This window comes from Typha latifolia, chromosome 1, assembly GCF_019914945.1.
Source record: "Typha latifolia isolate L0001 chromosome 1, TyphaL0001v2, whole genome shotgun sequence".
In the NCBI taxonomy this organism is placed as follows: Eukaryota; Viridiplantae; Streptophyta; class Magnoliopsida; order Poales; family Typhaceae; genus Typha; species Typha latifolia.
The window spans coordinates 23,306,851-23,324,276 of NC_133086.1; the positions used below are offsets into that span (position 1 = coordinate 23,306,851).

At 37.2% G+C, this 17,426-nt stretch overlaps 2 protein-coding genes across 6 annotated transcripts; one reads left to right on the forward strand and one right to left on the reverse strand.

Annotated features, from left to right (window-relative positions):
* Positions 1 to 452: 452 nt before the first annotated feature.
* Positions 453 to 7,903, forward strand: LOC140783526 (chloride channel protein CLC-f-like). The gene is made up of 9 exons (XM_073130434.1): positions 453 to 985; positions 1,633 to 2,035; positions 2,661 to 2,855; positions 3,432 to 3,886; positions 3,973 to 4,077; positions 4,849 to 5,085; positions 5,211 to 5,429; positions 6,169 to 6,401; positions 7,437 to 7,903. Exons 1-9 carry the CDS (start codon positions 626 to 628, stop codon positions 7,510 to 7,512), a joined length of 2,283 nt encoding a protein of 760 aa, XP_072986535.1. The 5' UTR covers positions 453 to 625; the 3' UTR covers positions 7,513 to 7,903.
* A 1,525-nt stretch (positions 7,904 to 9,428) lies between these two features.
* On the reverse strand, positions 9,429 to 15,535 carry LOC140783550 (probable WRKY transcription factor 2). 5 transcript variants are annotated; one of them, XM_073130477.1, is made up of 7 exons: positions 15,433 to 15,535; positions 13,946 to 14,030; positions 13,333 to 13,829; positions 12,611 to 12,790; positions 10,534 to 11,384; positions 10,289 to 10,447; positions 9,429 to 10,131 (listed from the first exon to the last, which is right to left on the reverse strand). In XM_073130477.1, the coding sequence occupies exons 3-7, from the start codon at positions 13,783 to 13,785 to the stop codon at positions 9,558 to 9,560; spliced, it is 2,217 nt and encodes a 738-aa protein (XP_072986578.1). In that variant the 5' UTR covers positions 13,786 to 13,829; positions 13,946 to 14,030; positions 15,433 to 15,535; the 3' UTR covers positions 9,429 to 9,557. The 5 variants fall into 5 exon arrangements, with proteins under 5 accessions (XP_072986578.1, XP_072986564.1, XP_072986583.1 ...); XM_073130463.1 differs by lacking the exon at positions 15,433 to 15,535 and adding an exon at positions 14,812 to 15,192; XM_073130482.1 differs by lacking the exon at positions 15,433 to 15,535 and adding an exon at positions 14,812 to 15,171 and having other exon boundaries at positions 13,333 to 13,823.
* Positions 15,536 to 17,426: the final 1,891 nt, after the last annotated feature.

Sequence of the window (17,426 nt, forward strand, 5' to 3'; positions counted from 1 at the left end):
TCCAAATTTGTTGAAATCTATGGACTTGATTTAGGTGTGAAAGGTTGACCTGGTTTCCAAATTGGGTCAGGTGTGAACTAGGTAACCGAACTAGTAAACAGAGTTGACCCGATTTTATGGAAGATACCATAACTTATTGTTCCTGTGGTTGAGTTATTGGATCTACTATTAACGGATCTGACCCGACCCGTTTGTAGTGATCCAATCACAACCGTTTTATACGACGGAGCTAATAGTTGATTATTTACTTCTCGTCAATCAGCTGCTTTACCTTAAACACGAAGCCTGCAAAGCGCTTACGTGTCCACCGGACAACTTAAGGGCCACCTCTAAGTGGGATCCACCATATATATACGTAGACACCACCACGCCTGACGCCTCCCACTTCCTTCCCTTTCCCGCTCGCTCGCTTCTACCTGTTATGTTTTTTGGTTATTTGTTTTCTCCTTTTCGTATTTGGATTTCTTTGTCCTTCTTCTCAGCAATCGGTTTCGAGACCGACACGGACTAGGATAGGTAGATCACGCGTCGAGATCTACTTGGGTTTTCGATTTCGATCCCCAGATCGCCATTGAGGCTCTGACCTATGCGAGAATTTTAGGGTTTCTTGAGGCGGACTTCCCCGATGTCCGGGTCGGAGTTGGAGATCGACGACGACCGCAAGGCGCTCCTCAGATCCGCTTCTCCATCTTCCGATCCCGATTTGGAGGGGAATCCGGCGGAGGCGGGGGTGGCCGCCACGGTGGGGACGCCGACGTCGGCGAGGAGGAGCGGGATCGGGGATCTGCTGAGGCACCTCGATCGGGGATTGTCGAATCGGGGATTGAGCAGGCGCCACGTGGAACGCGGGGGCTCGCAGTCGCCCCTTGGTGATCGGTCGAGGGATGAGCTCGGGGATGGGGCGCCGCCGGAGTGGGCCCTGTTGCTTATTGGGTGCCTTCTTGGCTTGGCTACTGGCATTTGCGTCGCGGCTTTTAATCGTGGGGTAAAGTAGCAGTTTAGCGATCCAAATCTAAGTTTTCTTTGACGTAATTTGGTTGTTTTCTTGATTTATTGTATTTGACTTTTTTCCGTTGTAGATAATGAGCCAAGATTTAGTTTTTTTCGTTCTTCTATTCCACATCTAAGTATCTGAATCTAAATCAGAATAAAGTCTCTGTTTTAATTCGACTCCTATACAATGTTTTGCGTCAGAGGAGTTAGAAGGAGAGTAGGCTATGATATTACACTATGAAGGGTTCGATTAGGGTGGTGTTTGACACGGAAGAATCTTGTTTCCTTCCAAAAATTGATTGAAGGTTCTCCTTTTTCTTCTTTCTATCTAGAGTTCTGATGTTTCTTGATTAGTTTGCTGGTGTTCTCCTATGCATTTGGATTCATTGGATGAATTTATTAATACGTAGATGTTATTGTGCACTAAATTATTATTCTCAATAGCTGGTCGAACGATATCTTTCAGCAATATTATGCTCTACGTTTTCATTTACCTTCCATATTCATTTAAAGCATTTTCCTTTTTTTTTTTCTAGAAGTTTCCTCTCGTGCGTTTCTCACCAATTTTGTTTCTCTTTTCTGATATTGTATTTGCCAGATCAACCCTAAGATTGGACTTCTGATTCATGATTTTCTTAGGTGCATGTCATACATGAATGGGCATGGGCAGGTACTCCAAATGAGGGTGCCGCTTGGCTCCGTCTGCAGAGACTAGCTGATACTTGGCACAGGATACTGTTGATTCCTGTCACAGGAGGAGTTGTTGTTGGCATGATGCATGGATTACTTGAGATATTTGAGCAGATAAAGCAGTCAAGATCTTCGCAAAGGCAAGGTATTGACCTTGTGGCAGCAATCTTTCCAACAATAAAGGCCATACAATCTGCGGTGACACTAGGGACGGGCTGTTCATTAGGCCCTGAGGGGCCTAGTGTTGATATCGGCAAATCATGTGCAAATGGGTGCTCAGAAATGATGGAGAATAACAGAGAAAGAAGGATCGCTCTCATTGCAGCTGGTGCAGCTGCTGGAATTGCTTCAGGTACAGCTTAGGAATTTTTATCAATTACAGTTCATGTGTCATGTCTGAAGATTGTGATCGTGTTTGAGAGTTTACATTTGATTATAGTTGTTTACAAGATGCAGAACTCATAGTGCTTGGTTTATGTTATGCGAAAATTGTAAAACATCCCAACTGTGAGTAAGGTAGAGCAGATTCCAAGTATTGTTCTTCCTAGTTCCTATCAAAAGATAACTTAAGCTAATCATACATAGGAATTCATAATTGAGTTGAAGGGATCTGCGAAATGGACTTACCTTGATATTGATATTGAAATTCAAAAGACATTTTTTTTCTTATCGACATGGATCAGATATAGTTTTTGCTATTGTTCTTTTTCTGTAAGAAACAGAAAGTTTGCAATTTCTTCCTGATTAATTTTGCAATGCATAAAAGAACTCTGACTTTATCAAGAAGACTTAATATTTAGATATTCCTCAGTTGTTATCATTCATTTCTCTTTTGTTTTTAAGTCCTTAATGATAATATCATAATACAATATCATCTTATACTATCCTTTCATTGTTGTTTAACTTGTGTTTGCTTGTCATGCTCTTGGTTCCCGGACACATTTCTCTGTTGTTTATGATGTTTTGTGTGTTTTCAGGTTTTAATGCAGCAGTTGCTGGATGCTTCTTTGCCATTGAAACTGTACTGAGGCCACTTCGGGCAGAAAACTCACCACCATTTACTACTGCTATGATAATATTGGCATCTGTTATATCATCTACTGTATCCAACGTTTTACTTGGAGAGAGGCCAGCTTTTATTGTCCCAGCTTACGAACTGAAATCTGCTGCCGGTACTTTTATCTTATTCTTACCTACCAGATTAGTTGATGAGAGTTATTCCTTATATATAGTTATCATTTATGGCTATAGATGGTGGTCATAAAAGCTTTTATTTCTTCTAGTTTTCTTGATTATTTTGAAATGCTTATTATTAGTGGACCCAAGAAGCCATGATCAAATAAATGCATCATTTTCTGTTCTTCAGTAGGGTTACCTATCTGACCTTTCACTGTGGTGTGTCTGTATGTTTACATGACATTTATATCCAAGTTAAATATTCTTAAGTTATTGAAGTTTTGACTGGTAAAAACATTACTTTTGCATGAATCCCTCAACTGAGGGTATACCTATCTTTTCCTGCTGTTGACTGCAAGTACATAATGCATCTGATGATATTTTTTATTTGCATCATTCTTCCTCCTTAGAAACTGGCCTTGTATCTAAAATTCAAATCTCTCTGATTCTGATGATTGTATAAGTTTGTCTAGTTCTTTTGGAGCCTTGTTTTTGGGAAAAGAATTGAATAAACCTTTAATATTTTGAATTCACAACTGATGCGTTGCCATTCACTTTTTTCTCTCTTGCAGAACTACCCCTCTACCTCATCCTAGGCATGCTATGTGGGGCAGTAAGTGTGGCTTTCAGTCGTTTGGTAGTTTGGTTTACAAGATGTTTTGAGTATATAAAAGAAAGGCTTGGTCTTCCTCCTGTTGTTTGCCCTGCTTTAGGTGGTTTGGGAGCGGGCTTGATAGCTCTCAAGTACCCTGGAATATTATACTGGGGTTTCACCAATGTTGAAGAAATCCTGCATACAGGAAAGAGTGCTTCGGCTCCAGGAATCTGGCTATTGACTCAGCTTGCTGCGGCAAAAGTAGTAGCGACTGCTCTTTGCAAGGGTTCTGGTCTTGTAGGTGGTCTTTATGCTCCAAGCTTGATGATTGGTGCTGCTGTTGGTGCTGTTTTTGGAGGGTCAGCTGCAGAACTGATAAATTCTGCAATTCCCGGTAATGCTGCTGTTGCACAGCCACAAGCCTATGCACTAGTAAGTTTTCCCAGTCAGTTAGGTATATATCAAATATAGTTTGATTCTACAGAAAGCAATTAATACTGAATTTGTATTTCGTGCAGGTGGGGATGGCTGCTACCCTTGCTTCAGTTTGTTCAGTTCCATTGACATCAGTTTTGCTTCTCTTTGAGCTTACGAAGGATTACAGAATTTTGCTTCCGCTTATGGTAAATGCCATATAATGAGTCTGCTCAGGGTGAATGTCACTATGCATGCATCAGTACATGGATGCTTGGTTATGTAACATGTGCCCATTACTGGATTCATGCCTTCCCTGCTTTATTGATGGGATCCTCATGCACTTGGATACCTTCTGTTTGTTTTTACTGGATTCATGTCATGTCAATTATTTGTTGAGGATTTTAGTTGGACACACACAAAACGAAAACATGTTAGGTTGATAACACGTGTACAAAGTATAATAAGGTCATTTAATTTAGTTAAAAACATGCTAGAATTATTTTATATAGTGACTGTTGTAGCAAGCTGTGGTGTCCAAAAATTGTTATATTTGATGCCCTAGCAGCACATTCTGGCATACTTGCACTAATTCTTGTTATTACTACATATATGTATTTATGTGAGTTCAAAAAATATATGGTCATGGGACGTCCAAAACTATTATCCTCTCAATTTCTACATTGTTTTGGGCATTACATATCAGGAAATAGTTTTTCGTCCTTGTTTGAGTGCTTCTCAATGTTCTCATTTCTAGGTTGTGTGTGATCTATATTAGTTTCTTGAAGATTAGATCTGGTGGCATACATGATTGGTTCTCCCTGATATTGAATTGTTGATGACTACAATACAGATCCCAATGATGTCATGGTATCTGAAACCAAATCACTACCGTAACTGTAAAAATGCTGAAGTGAAGTGTGGCTTCTTCAGTATTATCTCACATCATCTTACAATATTTTTATTTTTCTTGCTGACAGGGGGCAGTTGGTTTAGCAATATGGGTCCCCTCTGTTGCAAACCAGCCCAAAGATAGTGAGCAACATGATATAAGGTCACCTAGGCGTGGTTATTCTTCAATTTTATCTGCTGAAAACAAAAATGAAACTGTCTGGAGACAACATGATGGAGGAGATGATCTCGAGCTTTCTATTTTACAACCAGATGTTCATTACTATGGAAATTATAATGAGGAAATGCTTCTGGATGACCTAAAGGTCTGATTAGCTCGCTTCTTGTAGTAGCTTATTTTGTTGGTTCATGTTTACTTAGTTTGTGATGCTAGAGTAGTGCAATTTTGTGCTTTATGAATTCTTAATTATTTTGTGACATATTTTATCAGGTATCTCAAGCCATGTCAAGGAACTATGTCAAAGTTCTACAAACTGACACAGTGAAGGAAGCCACAAAATTTATGCATGATAAGAAGCAAAACTGTGTTGTTGTTGTGGATAATGAAGATTTTCTTGAAGGAATTCTCACTTTAGGTGACATTCGTCGCAAAGGATTTGAATTAAATGCAGAGACTCCTTCCCCCAGGGGAGATTCACCTATTTTGGATGTATGTAACTATGTCAGCATTTTGAGTTTTTCTCCTTGATTTTGATCATCCAATATTTTGGATTTTCTTTAAGTGTGATGCAGAAATCCTTTACATGCTATTACTTATAATATCGTGACATTTTAAGAAGGCAACGAACTGCAATGTCTGACTCCTTTACATGCCATCACTATTTATATCGTGACATCTTAAGCAGGAATTCAAGGAACTGTGATGTCTCCTCTCGAGGTCTTAACATTTGACATTTATAAGCATGATTACTCTTTCAACATTAGTATGATACTTTTATTTTTATGCACCTTTATGCCTTGCATATAGTTTCAAACTAGCAAAATGCAATATGTTACCTAGTTATGAGATGGTAAGTGTAATGCATTTGGTAGCTTCCATTTGACTGAGCTGATTGATTTTCAAGTACTTAAAACTTGGTTTAGTCCATTTGCAGAATGCAGGCCAGACATGATTTTAATTCCTTGAGTTTGCATTGTTCTGTATTCATCTTTAAATGTAACTATTCTACATGAATTAAGGTAAAATTTTGCTGGTACTATCTAAATTAAAGCAGTGCCCCCTCTATGTTCATTACTTCATTTTTTTCATGCACTTACACATGATGACAATCTAGCACTGCTTGACTGGAGATCTTATTTTTGTTCTTTAATCATATTTTCAGATTTAGTATCAGAGATGTCGTTCTATTTATTGTTGAAATTACTTATACTTGGAAGTGGATTTGCAGGTGAACTCCTCCCCCATATCAGCATGCCTTACTCGAGGTTTTCAGTACCAAGGGAGTGAATGTGGATTGTTGATATGCTTCCCGGATACAGATTTGACCACCGCTAAAGAACTTATGGAAGCAAAAGGAATTAAGCAGCTTCCAGTGGTTAAACGTGGTTGGGGTCGTAGAAATGACAGGAAGCGCAGAATTGTTGGCCTTCTTCATTATGATTCGATTGGCCAGTGCCTACGGTTAGTAATGTTATTATTCTGCACTTCTTTTGTGTTGCATTTTGCTCTTTGCTTGCTTTCTTTGAGCATGCAAACAAGCAGAATGCCTTTTTAAGTCATAACTACAATGCAAATATAGTATATGCGATTCATATGTGTAATCCATATGCAGTATTTTGATTGCATATGCATATGCATATGCAGGCGCATATTAAAGTGCGCCCTGCAGTCTGCATATGCAGACCATATGAAGTCAGGGCGTCCGGCCACATGTAGGGACCACCTAGTACATATGTAGGGCCTGTTTACCCACTGCCACCACCTAAACAGTTGCAACATGGCTCATGCAGCTGCCTTTCAAAACAAATGGTTAAGGGGTATGTTTTGGCCTACAATTCTATTAGACCCATATCAAAATGCTTTCTTTTACTATTATGATGTTTTGACTTGCCAAATGACTTGACATTTAAATTTGTTTAACGGTACTTTATCCTGTAGTATTTGCTAGCTGCTACTCCATTTTAACCAAAGTAGATACTTTTGAAGCCTTTCCTAGTTGCATCAACTTCAACCTGCTCATTTTGTTGTCTAGTTATAAGGGCCATTTGACATGCTATATCTATTGATAGCAAGTTACACTGAAAGCACTTCCCGGTTCCATATTTAGAATTTTAATTTTGCAATAGTAATGCTATTGCTCACTGACCTACGAACGTTCACACAAGTTTTAAGTTCCTTGATCCCTATTGCCCTCCAATATAATTAAAGACAGCCATTTCCCTGGTTCACCACATAGTTGTCATGTGATTTGCATCTAGCCGGAACTTACATATTTCCCACCTAATGTTCATCCCCTTCTTGCCAAAGTAGGAAGCACTTTCAGACTGCTCTCTGTTAATTCGTCGATATCTGTGTCATGTTTCCAGTATGCTATCAAGATTATGCTTTGTCATGCCTTATTGCATGTTCCACCAGAATATATCTCATTCCCTCCATGATTAATGTATCTCATTCCCTCAATGATTTTTACTCATGTTAATGTATCTTAATATTCAGTGATGAGGTTGAGCGCTGGAAGACTGTCTACCAAATGAAAGAAGATTTTCACCAAGTAACCACAAATGGGCATTGAAAGCATGAGAAGTACCATACCGAGTATTTAAGTCAAGCCGCAAGTCTTGATATGAGGTACACATCAATGCACTCTGAAGTATTTTCCGCAACTCCCTTGCTTCAGTGTGGGGCTTTTACCACTGAATCTGAGATAGTACCTTTTTGCCTACCAATATACACCTGGCTGTACTTTATAACAGCTGTGCTGATTGATTCACAAATGGAACTTTACATAAATAGTCTGGTCCACTTTCTCTGATAAGTTTGTTGGTTCGATTATCCCAGGCAAGTTTTGATAGTTGTTTGTGTATAGAGTTACAGGAAGATAAAGAATGGGGTACATTCTTCTTTTGTATTGTTTACAGTTAAAAAGATGAATTCATGTGGATAACTGACATATCTTTCGATCACTCATGCTGCATTGCGATCGCCTGGATATTGTGTACTGTCACAAAACTTATTTTGTTTTATGCAATATTACTGGATTATTGTTCTAATAGGTATTGATAAATGGACGGATTAAGCAGGAAGCATGATGCTACGAAGCCAGTTAGTTATATACTTATAAGCCAAAGTACTAGCTACGGTTTTCTGTATGTAGACAAGACAACTTGATCTTAGATTATCTTTAGCGAAAAGGTGTTTTTCTTGTTGTTGCAAATTTATCACAAGGATGAGGTTTTTAATTGCATTGGATTTATTAATTTTATAATAAATAGATTTTAGTGTGCATAGTATACTTTAATAAAATATGCATGGACAATAAAAAAATATATACACTCTATGCCAAATAAAAAAAAATCAAATATAATTAAATTATAGAAGTCTTGCAAAAAAAAAACATATTTGGTGATTGACAATTTAATTATATTTAGAATTTTGATTTACTATGTCAAACTGAATGCATATTTATTTTATAGTCAATGGATATCCTATTATTATGGAGTGTACACAACTCATATAGATAGTAAGTACTACAAATCACAGCTCTATATTTTACTTATTATAAATTTGATGATTTTGTATCCACCTTTTTATTTTTGCCTATAATTTTTATTTAACATCCTGAATTAACTTAAATAGTACCGATAAAAAAATATTTTATTTTAATTACTAAATAAATTTTAAATACGTAAATTACTCTTGTTCTCCTCATCTTTTTTTTTTCTCTCCCATCACTCTCGCTACTTCATCATTCCCAAATTGAAAAATAATTGAGATGTTCGATTTGTTCCATTTTGACTAACTTATTAACTAAATTATTAAAATGCTTCTAGTGCCCCTATACCCTCGTCTCTGACTCTTTACCATCTTCTTTTATCTTCGCCCCTCCACCGTCTCTCAAACTAATGATCAAAAGAGATATTTTAATTTAGCTCTAATTAAAATACTGAACTCGTAAATATTTTATATTTTTACACAACTAAACGCTGGACATTTTAATATTTTATTTATAAAAATATATTTAAATTAATATTTCAGCAATTTAAGAATAGTAAAATAGAGCTAATAAATAGAACTACTTTAATGATAAGTTTGAGTAACCGTAAATCTTGGAACAGAACTAACTAGTTGTACCAACATCACAGCTACAGTTATGGGTTCATCATGATTGGTATATTCGAAGTCGCCGGAGGAAAAGAAATGGCTTCTTTGAGATGCGCTATGGATCTCAAATATATTCAAGAGCGTCCACAGCGATCTGTTTAATTAGTCCAGCAACGATATGATTCCTTTTATTTTATTTTTTTATCTTAGGCTTAATTGATATCTCATCTCATCCTCCTTGGCAAGACATTGGAGTCTCAATCATTGATCTACATAACACAAGTATATGCATCCCCTCCCTCCGATTGAAGTATTGATCTCTTTTTTTTAACCAAAAAAAAAAAAATAAAAGAAAAAAAAAATGACAAGTTGGAATCATAAACATGGTTTTGCTATCGGTAACAGCATTTCTATATGTAATTGAAAGCAAAAATAAAAGGAAAAAGAGAACAAAAAAATAAAAAAAAGCAAAAACAACTCAGGTATACAAGCAGCATCTATCTTTCACTCTATTGTTTACATCTGAGGTCCAAGAGGAGGAAGCCTGCTCATCATTTGCTGGTAAGCTGATGAATTTCCATTTGCCATCGTCAACCTTGTTGACTCTGACATCGGCTCCTCCTTCGGTTCTCCTTTCGGTATCATGTACCCTGCTTCCATAGCTTGCCGATGTCCTAGATATGTATGGACCGGTGGTGGAAATGCAGGAAGCTTAAATGGAGAAAAAGACCCTAGGCCAGCCATCGGATTGTTCGGTAGTCCTGCTTGACCCATCCCAAAGGAGAAGCTGCCTGCTGATCCTAGCTGATCTCTTGGAGGGAGGCCGAATGCACTGAGGGGTGCAGTACCATTGAACCTAACGAAGCTGTCTTGGATTGGCTCCTGCCTGCGATGGAGGTTATGAGATTGTTGGGAAGCTGCTGTGGTTGATGCCCCAGAGGCTGAGCTTGCTTGGCTGCTATTTCTCGCAGCTGGAACATCATGGTTGTGCTTGCCCTCATATGTTGTGATAACGGATTTGAGATCATGTGATGCCCTCTCTACGTGCTTTCGGACCGAGCAACCTGGATTTGTGCACTTGTAGTAGCTCCTGCATCAAAGCAAATATTTGTACTTCAGATGAATCTAAGTTGGCCCTTTTGGAATTTGGAGTAAAAAGGGAACCAAACATATCAGCATTGAAGTACTCTCCATAAATGATGAATTGTATAGTCAAATGCATGAGAACATTTCTACTTGAAGCATACCTTGGATTTGGATTCCCTTTGACCACTTTCTGTCCATATTTGCGCCAGCGATAGCCGTCGTCAAGTATGTCAACCTCACTCGTTGTCTGAACCACAACCCTTGGTTCCCGAACTGCTCTTGAAGCTGCACTCATCTCAATAGTACATGCATCTAATTTCCTGCAGAAAACACCAAGCCCAATAAATCCTACAAGCATCAACTCATCCAACTAATAGCACTCTACTTATGTGAATTGGAGAAAGACCTTCTTTTTGACTCTGTCTCATCTCCCTCGCCGTCGCAACCCAGTGACACGCTACAGTGCGTTGCCCTATCATCTTCATCCTCATTGTTGGATAATGTGGATGAAAAATCTAAAGCATCAGCGGACTCAAAGCGAGGTCCATCTTGCGTCTGCATGGGGGTGGATGGTTCACCATACTCCACAGCAGCAGCTGCAGATGATGTAGCCTCTAGACCATCACCTCGCCAATCTTGTGCAGTTCCATTTGGGTTGTTCTCCCACAAGGATTTGGCATCTAAGGTTGCCTGGGAGCAAGGGTTCTCTGAGCCATCAATTTGTTGGTCGTTGAACGGGTGCAAAGAGGGAACACCAGACCGGCGATTTGGAGGAGGTTTCGGATGATTGTGTTGACCCTTGTAGATTATCTCTGTTATGTGGCCTTCATGAGAACGCTCCACCTTCTTCTTTACCTGGCAATTTGGTTGAGTGCATTTGTAGTAGCTTCGTGGATATTCACTGTTCTTCACTTGCTTTTGCCCATATTTTCTCCAGTTATATCCATCATCAGCTGGTGTACCAATTGCGACGGAAGAATGCTCTCCTTTTGGATCTGCTTCTGCATCCTGTAAGTCGTCAGGAGGTGAAGATTGATCATTACCCAAGAAGGAATCCGACATCCTCTGATTAACTGTCTTATCATCAGTAACATCTTTTTGGCCAAATGAGTCAGAAAATCCAGCTTGAAAGTTGGATTCATCTTGATCTTGGTTGTTCAAAATCCTGGTTTGTTGACTTGTATGTACAACATTCTCTAATTGAAGAGATGCCCCTCTACTTGGAAAGGAATGCTGATTGTTGATAGTTGAAGAACCCTGAAAGCCAAATTAGAATTTTGTATGATTATGTGGTGGCACTGGCACAAAGTAAATTTTCTAGTAAAGAGATCTGTTAGCATGACGAAAGTCTATTTGCTCATGTTATTATCAAGTACCACGCATATTCTTATGAAATACACTTTTTTACTGTATCATGCTAGAGGAGCAATTTGTCCAACTTTTATCATTTCATTCATTGATTCAGTGACAATGTAACAAATGCAAAGCAATTCCGAATAACTGAGATTAGATGATCATGTGAAATGGCTTGTTGAACATTCCAATCCGGTTAATCTATATGATAAGTTGAAACAGTGCCACTGCACAACCGTGAACCATCTGACCTCTAACTGTGATGTTCGAGTATCATCATGTATCATTTCTCCAAAAGTACTTGGTTACTTGTTCAGAAACTTTGCACAACAAGAACTGCAGCAGTAGAATGAGGGAATTTGTTTCTTCACTTTTTTTTTCTATAAAACTCCTCACTAAAAGAACAGCCTCAATAGCTAATAGACCAGATTCCTCCTCAATCATTCCTTACTACAGTTTTTAAAGAATTCAACTTGATACATGAATCATGACACCTAATGAATTGGAAGACCTAGTAAACAGAGCTGTACCTCCAGCTTAAAGAGTAATATCTTAACTAAATTGCTCCAAAATCTGCCAATAAGTTAAATGTTGTCTAATAAAAAAAAAAAAAAGGAAAAAAGAGATCCAACATAACATCATTAGGAGGAATCATTTTGGCAATTATCAACCTTAGGGATAGAAAAATGGAATTAAAAAATGGCAAAGGTAATGTTTCAATTTGTTGCTACCATTAGAGAAAGCAACTCCACTCAAATTTGAATCAACAATGGCTAAATAAGCTTCACCACCCATTGAAATCCTTTCCCCTGTAAGAGATACCAGAATACAAAAGAAGAAGAAATGTCTAGCCCTAAAAGTAGACAACTCTAATCATAGAATGGAAATAGTAAATCAGCATGAAATTCATCTTGTGAATTGACTCACAGAGCAGAGATTGAACACATGCTTTTTGTCAAAATGAAAAAAAAAAAAAAATTTGTTCTGTCAGGTGATGCTCATTTTCTCATGTCAATATGTAGATAATCACTTTCATGAGTAGCTAGATATGTTCACTTTCAACAAACATATTTTCCCCAGTTCTTTCATGACACATTATAAGCAGCTATATAAAATTTCCAGTAGCATACCTTCTTTTCTGCACTTAGAAAATATGACGAATTTGATTCTAGAGGAGGCTTGAAAGCAAATGGTTCAGGAGGGTCTTCGAAAGGGTGATCTTCAATTTTATCAGGAGTTGACCCTGTGATCAAGTTAGCATTATTACTCTGTAAAAATGGAAACTTGCCTGTAGTTGGAGAAGGTTGAGCCTGCAGAAAATGACAATTGCTAAAAGGTCAAATAACTCAAATTGCACAATGTATGAAAACAAGTCACAAGTCACAACTTTATTCAACATAAAAATGGCCTCCTTGTAAGAAATACAATCAAAGAGACTTCTGCAAAAGAAATTACAAAAGAAATTTCACAACACAGTAACTAATGTACTTATATGGCGTAACAAGGAACATGCCTATGGAATGGAAATGTATACATTATAAAGATGATCTTTTGAAGATTTCTAAGGAGGTCAACTTCTAAGCAGACCAAAATTTCAGTCATGTAATCATTCCAGGACAGACAGAAATTATACTAGAGGACTGTAATTGTTACATGAGGAAAAATTATCATTAATCATTTACATTAGATATTTTTTGGGGGTCTACATTTGAAACTTTTCTTTACAGCAAACCCAGAAAGGTGTTCTCTCGAATTCTTTCAAACAATAAAGTTTCTTCTTAAGCTTATAATGCCAATTTGCCAATTTCAAAAGACAGTCAGTAAAGTCAATTCTCCGTTTGCAGAAGCGTACCATGGCATTGGAAAGAAAAACTGGAGATTCCAACAGCGTTGTGGGACTAAGACCAGGTGGGATCGTCAGATAAGGAGACTGAACCTCTGTGGATGAGGTAACCATGGTTGGAGTAACACGAGATGTATTGAGCTTCGGGATATTAAATCCAGCTCTTGCTGCCATTCTCTCAGCAAGACCACCATGAGCGTTTGCTTTGTGAGAACCAAACAGATTTGGCTCAGGTGAAGGATCACTCAAATTTTGGATTTTGACTTGGTTCTCTTCCTCCATTGAACAAGGAGCCACTTTATGCTTCTCAGATTGATTCTCAGCGTCATCACTTCCATTTTGGCCTAGCATATCAGAGAATGATCTTAAACTGCATTCCCCGTTCAAGAAGTTTGACACCAACGTTCTTGGGCTGGGATTTGGAGGCATCCAGTCCCCAATCATGGAAATGCTGTCATCCATGATTGTCTTCAATATTTGCCCTTCAGCAACAAATCTTGCTGAAACTAAAAAAGCAACAACAATTTAGTTCAATTGACAAGAAAGCAAGGTAGAAATCAATGTAATATCGATGTTAGAAGGGAAGCAGCCTTAAAAATGGAATAAATATGCAAGAACTCACCCTATCTTTCACCTGACAAAAGAACAGTTATTAGAGTGAACCAGATCTAAGGAGAAGGGGAACTTTGAAGATCTTACCACGAATCCTGCAGAGGAAATGAAGCTTGTCAAAAGAAGATACTAATCTTTCAAACCCCACACCCTTTAAACAAAAAACACATTCACCGAGAAATAAGAACCAAACTTAATCAAAACCCACTCATTTCCATAAGAGCGAAGACAACCCTACAATCAACCATTGCACAGAAGTAGAAGAGAGTGACAAAGCAATAAACTCGATAAAAATGAGGCAATTTTTTTTAGTTAAAGATAAAAGAAGCCACGGTCACCAAAATGCCCAAAAGGGCCCTTAAAATCGTAGTAGTCCATTTCGACAATAAAGCAAATGCCTCAAAAGAATCAATACCATTTTGATGATAAAAGGAAATCGCCATTCAAAATGGATCAGAGACCAATACCCACTTTACCTTGCACCTCACTAGACCCATCCAAATCCTAAGGGAAAATAAAAAGCTTTTGTAGCTCCCAACACGAACCGAAACAGACGAAAACGATGCTGATAAAGAGAAAGCACTAATCTTTCAGATGCAATCACCATCAACAGAGATACATAAATCACAGGGGAGAGAAAAAGGAACAAAAAAAAAAATCCAAATTTGGTCACCTCTTCCAACCCAAACCATCCAACCACAACTGAATCTAATGAAAAGTTACAAACTTGAAGGAAAAGAAGCCAATTCCAGCCAAAAGCGAAACAAACCCAGATCACCAAACCACTCGAGCCCCTAAAAAAAATCCGTTCAGAAGCAAAAAGAGACTAAGAAAAATAGAAAATAACCAAATATAAACTATAACGGATGAACAAACCCAATCGCCTTCGGAAGCCAATGATTGGTCTTCCTCCCAGTCCGAAGCCCCAGAAACGAAACAGAAGCAGTGTAATAAGATAGAGAGACAAAGCTCAGACACAAATCATGAGTTGCTCCTATCGGGGAAAGAAAGTTCCGGCAATAATTCTCTCTGCTCACACTCTGCGATAAAGAGAGAAGGCCAGGAGAAAGAACGAAGAGAGAGAGACAGAGAGAGAGAGAGAGAGGGCGGTTTGACCGAGGAGAGCGAGAATTAGGAAGGATTCGTTGCAACTGGGAGAGGCATTGATGGCGAGCTGTTCCTATCTCCGCCTTTCCCTTTTCTTTTCCTTTTGTTTTTTTTTTGGACCTTCTTTTCTCTTCCTCCAGTGTTCTCTTCTCCTTTATTTTAACCGTTCTCTTTTTCTTTTCTTTTTTGAAATGGAAATTTGCATTAAACACCCTATTCGTATATATACATATATACAAATAAAACCTCCTGAAGGACATTATTTTCAAAGAAAATAGAAATATTCTAAGATGTAGGTGGTTATTTGCAAAGAGAAAAACCTGAGAAAAAGTACCGGATCCAACCCTAAAATAGTTTTTAAAAAAAACACAGGGTGATTTACACATCTACCCTTTTAAGTATCATTAGGCGCCTCTAGCCCTTGAAATTAAGAGAGGGTAAAATGCCTCTGCCACGTGGCCTTCTAACAATCGTCCGTCCGTTCGAACACATATACCACCGCAGTGAACGGACGGACAGCGATGAACCAGCTGTTTTGCTCTTTAAGATGTGCTTAGTTCACTGCATGACACCTTGAAGATGTTGCACATGATCAGATAAAATAAAATAAAATAAAATAAAATAATTAGAATTATTTTTTACATTTATTACTAATCACTATGTTCCCATGTTAAATAATAAAATAAATTCACAAGCTTTAAGAAAAGTATGATGGATTAGGCACTGTGTTATAGTAATTCTTGACCCAAATTAGCCTTCTTAGAAACTTTTTTTAACTCCTTTAATTATCCCACCAAAGATTATTATTAAAGGGTGTCTTTTTCACCAACTTAGTATTCAAAGGACCACTTAATTATTCAGTGCGATTTATATAGAAAATAAATTATTGAAGAGTTCAACAATTTCATGGTTACATAAAATATTAAAAATTGTAGTGCTTTATTAAAAATAAAGTACTCTATTTGTTTTGTTAATTTTAATTGAGTATTATATATATAACCCTTTGAATTATTTATGAAAGTGCTAAAATTGGTTTTGATTACAATTATATTAGAGAGCAAAACATCATTACTACTACTAAGGTATGACTCATTGACTCTAGGTCAAAGATAAGTCTAGATTACATTGTCCTAAGTTGAGAAGACTTTCAAGTATAGCAAGACTTCTTTGCTGTGGAAATTTTTGTGTCCTTATCATATGACTTTAATGACCACATTGTGTTATTTATACAATGGTGTCTGTTGCTTAAATGCTACAGGAAAGTGAAAAAAAAATTGAAATTGTTTGCATGGCCCCAAGTACTATAGCTACTATATCCACGATAGCAATGTTTATCATTTAGTTAGATTAAAAAAACTAGTTATCTTTTTAATTTCCAGTTTTATATCAAACTAGTTTTAACTCTGGTACTGACATTAATCAGCTATACTTTATAACAAATTGAGCGAGTTTTTAACTATTTTAAGTCTACTGTGTCTAATTCATTTTGAAAATTAAATGTAATACTAAATAAAAATTTTAAAAAAATACTGAATAAGATATCAATCTCACATAGTATTTAAGTTTTAAAATATATATAAAAACAGTTTGGAAGAACTACTAGTTCAGTAAAACTGAAATTTGAGCCTTTTGTCTTTTAATTTTTAAATAGTTCTTTGGACATCTAAAAAATGTACTCCAAAATGTAAAAAAAAAAAATTATAAACTATAGTCTACTCCATAGTCCTTGGCAGAAAGTGTACTTACATGGATTCTGATCACATATATATATATATATATAAACCATGTCAAGCTCATGTTCCCATTTGAACAGTTATCTTCCTACCTCACATGATGAGGATTCTCTGAAGCCCTGCAGCAGTTCATGGATAATTTCCTCTTTGTCATCATGTATACTCCAAAACCCCCAACTGCCCTACAGTTCTTGTCTCCCAGGTGATAAATGTGAGAAACTATCTTCATTGAGAACCTATCTTTGTAGCCCTGGCCACTTCTAAGTTATAATAAGTGGATTCAAAATTTTGAAAATATATTGAATGAGACCCAGCTACTAGAGGTCCTATGTTTAAATCTCATCCAAAGCATTGAAGGTAATATATAATAATAAAATTTGTATGCCCATGATGTGTGTATGATTTAGATTTATTATGATGAGTTTCTTAATAAACTCATAGTTATTGAAAAAGGAAGAAAGAGATGAAGCGTACGATGGCATCTGCATTATTTAGTCCCACAGGTGAAAGACCCATGTATGGAGATCAGAAATGGTAGTTAATTTTAACTAATAACTGTAGGAATGTTTGTTTGGATTTTGGAGGCATTCTTCCAGAAGGAAACACAGTAAATAAATGCACCGACTAAATAAGTAGTTTTTTTTTTAATGT